The sequence below is a fragment of the Chrysochloris asiatica genome, unplaced genomic scaffold (assembly GCF_000296735.1).
Source record: "Chrysochloris asiatica unplaced genomic scaffold, ChrAsi1.0 scaffold00151, whole genome shotgun sequence".
In the NCBI taxonomy this organism is placed as follows: domain Eukaryota; kingdom Metazoa; phylum Chordata; class Mammalia; order Afrosoricida; family Chrysochloridae; genus Chrysochloris; species Chrysochloris asiatica.
Window position 1 is genome coordinate 7,462,040 of NW_006408669.1, and position 7,257 is coordinate 7,469,296.

The 7,257-nt window shown below is 36.5% G+C and overlaps 1 protein-coding gene across 1 annotated transcript in view; it reads right to left on the bottom strand.

The window, feature by feature from the left end:
* The window catches only part of CNTN3 (contactin 3 (plasmacytoma associated)), a 499,366-nt gene extending 497,505 nt beyond the window's left edge, over window positions 1-1,861 (bottom strand). The window contains exon 1 of the mRNA XM_006870787.1: window positions 1,788-1,861. Coding sequence (XP_006870849.1) covers window positions 1,788-1,839 — 52 coding nt within the window. The 5' untranslated portion in view covers window positions 1,840-1,861. The remainder of the gene's footprint in view (window positions 1-1,787) is intronic.
* Window positions 1,862-7,257: the final 5,396 nt, after the last annotated feature.

Below are 7,257 nucleotides of genomic sequence, written 5' to 3' on the forward strand. Positions count from 1 at the left end.
TTCTGCTGTGCATAGGGTTGCTATGAGTCGGTACCAACTTGATGGTATCTAACAACAACAACAACATAGACAAATACACAGGGTAGACAACACAGCCACATTACTAAGGTACGCTCACCATGGAATGGTCAATCACTGCAAATCAAAAGGGCAACATTTCCCTAAGAAAAAGGTTGAGAAAGGGATGAGAACGTGGGTGGAACGAAAATGAGAATCACAAGGAGGTAGCAAGATAATGGTTGTTGCAGGGAGGGGACTGCAATCACTGAGATGAAACTAAGTATATAATTTGTGGAATGCAAAACTGATGATGTTGCCTGTAACCTTTACTCAACTACCAATAAAAAAGTTTTGTTTTTTTAAAAAAAAAAACAAAAAACATAGTATGTAATCAAGACACTTCAGAAAACTAGTAACAGTCAAACTTTTTAATATATAATTTTATGTATGAATTCCTTAAGTAATACTACCATAGCTACAGAATCACTTTAATTTTTAAATTCTTAAACAATGTCTTAATAGTTCAAGAAAATATACATTGCATTTTCTATAGTTTTTTTTTTTCATAAATGTATAAAATCTATCTGAAAAAAGGCTGAAACACAATCTGCATATGCTATGAAATTACAAACTTAAAATCTGACCCTTTGGGACATGAATCTCATTTTCTTTAGCTACGCTTTCACTTTCTGAGTACATATTCCTCTTTTCAATTATGTGGGAAGTTGCAAGACTACTTCTACCAAAGGTGATAATTTGAACAGTAAGATTATTACAATAAATTCTGCATCACTTTTCTCCTTTTGTTCACACAGTCAAATTTGAAACATTTTGAATAAAGAAAAGACTCTATGAAAAAAATAAAATTTTAGTTTTTGTATCTGCATTGACCTGCTCATAAGGACCATTTGAAAATGTAAAAGTGTGTGCATAATTGCTCTTTTGTCCCTTTGCTGTTGTTGTTAGGCGCCATCGAGTCAGTACTGACTCATAGAGAACCTATGTACAACAGAACGAATTCCCCCCCCGCCCCCCCCGCTTTAGTGTTAGACTAATAAGAAAGAAAAAGTAATAGAGAGAAAATTAAGACATAACTGGGGAAAAACTGTCAAATACTTAAATTTTAAAATTGTAGCTTTGGTTTATAATCTATTTGTGTGTGAATTATTTATCGAAAAACTAATTTAACTATGTAAACTTTCACCTAAATCACAATAAGATGTTTTAAAAAAGAATAAAAACAATAAAATTTAAAACCTAATAGTTTCTTTATGATGAATATTTCAGAAATACTAACTTTTCCTCCCACTTTGTTATATAGATTGTGAATTTTCCTAACTTTAAAAGAAAATTGTCTTGGTACTTAAGAAATAAGTTCATTGTTAAAAGAAATACAGGATGATTTTTAAAGATTTAATACTTTAAGATACTGATACTCTTCAAAAGTTACGTTTTTACTTGTACACTAAAACTTAAAAGTTTCAGCACCTTTTTAAGCCATTAATTCACATTTTCTTATTTTGCTCACATATTATATTCATAATACTAAGAAAAACACTTTAGTAGGTCTCTAATATTGATGTCATAGTATTTTCTATGGAAATAGAACAGCTTATAATAACTTAGAAGGAATATGAGAATCCAATTGTTAGAGGAGAGAATTAAAATTTTCTCAGAGGTAAAAATAGATTTGTTTTCTTTGTCCCCGGTAGAGCTTTATTCAAATAATTTAAGCATATGACTCAAGAATACTTCTAACCTCAACTTAGAAAATAGTTTATTGTTACCTCCTAGGCAGCCAATGAATGGAAGCAGGAGTAACTGTGTCCATGACATCATCTTTAATGGCCAAAAGCAAGAGTAACTCTTGTCCAGTCTCTGATGAATAGTGTGCTTTGTCCTCAGGTAAATCCTTTAATCTGCAAAACATTCATACAAAAAATGTTAGACTTGAGAAAATAAAAAGTAGCTGTTTTAAAAATAGATTTTTCTTCCTTTCATACAACCTTAACATTCACAAACAGAATCTTCAAAAGAAACAATTCTTTTCGGAAACAAAATAGAGGATAAGTTTGAAATATATATACTTAACAATACTTTATGTTAACTGTCCTGCAAGTGGAAATGTTTTTACTAAGCCAGCCATTTTCACCTATCTTAATATTTGTTGTTAAGTACTACTGAGTCAGTTCTGATTCATAGCGACCCTGTACAGAGTTTCCAAGGAGGAGCTGGTGGCTTTGATTTGCTGACCTTGTGGTTAACAGTCTAGAGCTTATCCTCTACTATATATTAAATATTAAAACTTTTATTATGTCATAAATACAACAAATGGAACATTACTCTAAAATTCTAACTTTGTCTCATTTTCTCTAATGATAACATTTTAATAAAATCAAGAAACATACAAACAGGTATCTGAAAGCTCCAGTTTTTGCAGTCTTTAAATCTCAAATAAGGCTTACAAATTATAAAAGCATTATTAATATCCATCTTTAGTTTTTCAGAAACATTTACAGAATGCCTTCAATTACATATGCTGCATAAAACAGATAAAAAATGTTAATCTTGAAAATTGTTCAGTCTAAGCACCTTGCAAATGAAACCATTTTCCTACTGATTTCCTACGTTTTCATAAATTTTAATACATTGGTTGAGAAGAAATAATTACCTGCAAGTCCTGTGTCAATTTCAGTAATCTGCATGGTTAATGATCAAGTAGGCTAGATACACACACCAGACAATAGATTATGTTCTTGCAACTGTAAAAACTCAGTTGATTCTACCAATCGGAATTAACTATTTTAAAATCTGCCACTTTAGTAGTATGATTCCTGGTATAGTGCTATAGGATAACATTAGACCACAAGGTCAAGGTGAACTGCAAAATTGTGGTTCAAACCTACCAGGCAGTCCTCAAAAATCCTATACAGGGTCTCTATGAGTGGAAACCGGCTCAACAGCACTAACAAAAACAACTTTTAGCAAGGTAAGTGTATTATCTGATTTAGCAGCTGCTAGCTGCTCCGCGGGAGAAAGATGAGGCTTTCTACTCCCGTAAAGATTTACACCCTTGGAAACCCTATACAGGGTCGCTATGGGTCGGAACCGACTCGATGGCACATAACAACAACAACAACAACTCACTGGTTACGAGTTAGGCTGCCAACCTCAAGGTCAGCAGTTCGAAACTACCAGCGGTTCCATGGGAGAAAGATGAGGCGTTCTGCTCCTGTAAAGATTTACAGCTTCGGAAACCCTGTGCAGGGTCGCTATGAGTCGGAGCCGGCGTCACAGTACTTAACAACAACTGGTGTGACGCTGTGGGTTAATGCGCCAGACTGCAAAGCTGTTTGAACTGCAAGGTTGGTGGTTCAAGCTCACCAGTCACTTCTTGGAAACCCTGTATAAGGTCGCTATGGGTTGGATCCAACTTGACGGCACTTAACAACAACAACAACTGATTGGGCTCCTTCAGGGATTGCTCAACATAAAAGGAGAAATCTCAGCTTTCTTAAGACAGTGATTCTCAACCATGGGTTCCTGAGTTCTGATGTATGTTATTATTGGTAAGTGTTGTCAAGAAGGTTCTGACTCACAGTGATGACATATAGGGTTTACAAGGAGCGGTTAGTGGGTTTGAACTGCCAGCCTTGTGGTTAGAAATCCAATGCTTGTTCACAGCATATTAAATCTTCCCCAAATAAGACTAAGATCAAGAGTGCAAGCAAGATGACTTGCAAGTTATGAACCTAAAATAGCACATTCAGTTGGCCATTCCTATAGCGCTGTTGTTTTTGTTCACTGGCCATCCAGCATACACTCTCGGATGGGAAATGAGAGGTAGTATAGCAGGAATTATGCAGAGATCTAACTACTCCCATGAGAATGTGAAGTCATCTAGCACAAGCAGAAATACTGCAAACCACTGTTCAAACAACTGCAGTTAGCAATCGACACCCTTGCTGGGATCTTTGACCTCCCTCACTAACCCCATAAATACACACTGTATGAGTTGTAATTTGTGTTTCTCCTAAGACAAACAATGCAAAAAGTCTTCCAGTGTGAGGAGTTTAGTTGTGGGTGCAGCACCTGGGGAAGGAAAGACAAGGAAAGGAGGCAGCACATAAAGGATGACACATAAAGACAACCATCATCATGGATGACTGACTGGAGATGAGTCCTGCTCGGTATATCTGCAAGTTTAGACTGTGTACCGGCATGCCTTAGAATTATCCCACCCATGAGTGAGGGACTCTGGCTATTTACACACCAACTCTCGTTAATCATTATTTGGAGGCTTCTCCCAGGGAATTTCAATTAACCAGCAAGTCTAGTCTCCAAAGGAGAGGGGAATATAGTTCCAGAGGCCAAATAATTGTCCTCATGTAAAGAATTGCATATATCAGCAACCGGAAGTGAAGCTAGTGAAGTGATAAGGGCACGAGATGCAAGCAGGACACACACAGCATCTGCTACACCACCAATAAGAAATGGAGATTTTTGGACGCTATTTTCAATAGCATCAGGTCTAGCTGGCGAGAATTACTGGGTATCTGCAGTATACAGAGGAAACATTCTCATTTCAGCACCGTCAATCATACTTCACAAGAATTTCTAGTGGTTTATGCCACATACCTCCCCGTCTCAACCCAGATCAAAGGTTTTCAGAGATATCTGCCCTCCTTCCCTTACATCTGGTGAATCAGGGATGCATCATGTCTTCATATTAACACACTTCAGTTTCCCATGAGGCTTTTATTTGAATAATTATTGTTCTCAAAATCATTATAGAGTACATTTAACGTGTAACTGACAACCATCACGTGCCATAATAGTTTTCTGATCATATACATGAGTGAACTGTAGTCAAGCAAAGATAATACGGGTGAATAAATAAATATGTATGTATGTGAATACACACACACACACACACACACACACAGGAGGAAGCTTCAAAAGGTTTCTGGAAAACTTCAAGTCCATTTTACCATGAACTTTTTGAAGCCTCCTTATATATCACATAAAAAGAAACGCTATAATATAACAGAACTGAAATATAACAGAATTTTTAAAATTAACTTTGAAGCACCCTTGTAGATGTGCACACACAAGGAAACCTGGTGGTACGACAGTTAAGTGCTTGGATGCTAACCTAAAGTTTGGCAGTTCATGTTAGCTGCTCCTCAGGAGACAAGATCAAGTGATCTGATTCTGTAAATACCACGGCCTTGGGAACATGATGCACATTTCTTCTCTGTCACATGGGGTTGCTGTGAGTCAAAACCAACTCACAATAACACAAACACTCATATATACACACACATGAGGAGGCTTAAAAAGTTCATGGAAAACGGAACTAAAAGATACCGAAATTTTTCCAGAAACTTTTCAAGTCCCTTCACATATATGTGTGTGTAAGAAAACCAATATATTTTTTAAATTTTGAAGTAAAATGCAATGACAATTCATCATAAAAGACACAGATGATGACATGCATTAGTATGATACTTGATACGTCAAAATTTCACAAAAAGTGCATTAAAGTCTGGGGAATGATGAGTGAAACATGCCCAATAGAAAGATGTGAAAAGTATAAAGTTGTTTTTAACTGGTATTTCTTCCCTTGAAGAGGTTATAACTATCGAGTTTATATACTAAATTTAATCTGGACAGAATTTACTCATTACAAAATAGACCTAGAAAGAAGAAGTAGTTGGTAACTTCATGACAAAAAGGAAAATCTTCAGCAAAAAATCTTATAGTAATGTTATTACCATCACCATCGTCATCCAAAAATACCATAATAAATATATGAACCTGTGATTTCTGTCATATAACCATAAGGATCTGTTATAGTTCATTCTAACTCATGGAAATCCCACGTGTTAACAGGGTAACATTGTTCCCTAGGATTTTCTTGGCTTATTCTTTACAGAAGCAGCTTATCAGGCCTCTTTTCCATGGAGACATTTTAGGTTAGTGTTGTTTTTCTTAAGTGCCATCAAGTTGGTTCCGACTCTCAGTGATCCAGTACGGGGTTTTGGGGAAGCAACTCGTGAGTCTGAACCACCGACCTTGTGGTGCAAACTGACTTTTCAGTTGACCACACATCATGTGTGCCATCCATGGACTTTCTATGTCATTGTGGTTGTTAACTGCCATCAAATCAGTTCCAACTTATAGCAACCCTGTACAGTATTTCCAAGGAGTGGATGGTAAGCCTGAACCATCGACCTTGTTGTTCAAACATACCTTGCAGTCCAGCACATTAACCCACAGAGCCACATCAAATAGTCTGTGCTGTGAACTCTTAAACAGGCTATGAAGCCAATGAATAGATTTAAAATTGAGTAAAAGTCACAACATTGACTGCTCCAATGTTCCAAACACCATTTTAATTGACATTTTGACATGATTTTAAAAAGAATGAATATATTGATTGAGGAGATTAATTCTTAATACTGTATAGAAAGTGAGTGAGCAACACTTCTATGAGAAAAGAATAAGTCACCATTTGAAATTTTAGGAAACTGTGTAAGAGGACATAAACAAGGTGACGGCTTCAGAAAAAGTTATCTTTAAAACACTGCATTCCCAAGGTGACGTGCATATTAGTTACAATGAAAATGTCTAACCACGTTCAAAATTTGGAAGTCTTTTTGGAAGTTCACTGACGCAACAAGCATTTATTGAGTACTACATTAAGAACTAGGATTACAATTCTCAAAGAAGGTGTAGGGGAGAGGGTGGGACATGAGCCCTGTCCTCTTGGAACAAACCGACTCGTGGGAGTGATGTTATTGAAAGAATCCCACAGTGTTTATAAACGGTCTGCTGTAAAAGGTATTCTACAAAGGCAGGCGGTTCTATACGTGCTTAAATGAAAACCATTCTCTTCCGAAAAGATCCTGTGAGGAAGTGAAATTGGATGGAGGATAAGAAAAGTTAACATATCCACGTGCGTGTACATATTCGGAAGCAGGGAGGAGGAAAGGAAGAAAGTTCCTAAGTCTAGAACCCAAAAGAAAACAAGTTGCCATCGAGTAGATTCCAACTCAAGGTGACCCCATGTGTATCCTAACTATGTTCCTGAGAGTTTTCAATAGCTGACTTTCTTCCAAGACTCCTCTGGCTGCATTCAAACATCCCGTCTTTCAGTAAGCAGGCAAGCATGTTAACTATGTACACCACCCAGGAACTTCTCGGTATAACCTTATTAATTGGCCGAATGTGTTGACAAATCATCCTCATTAT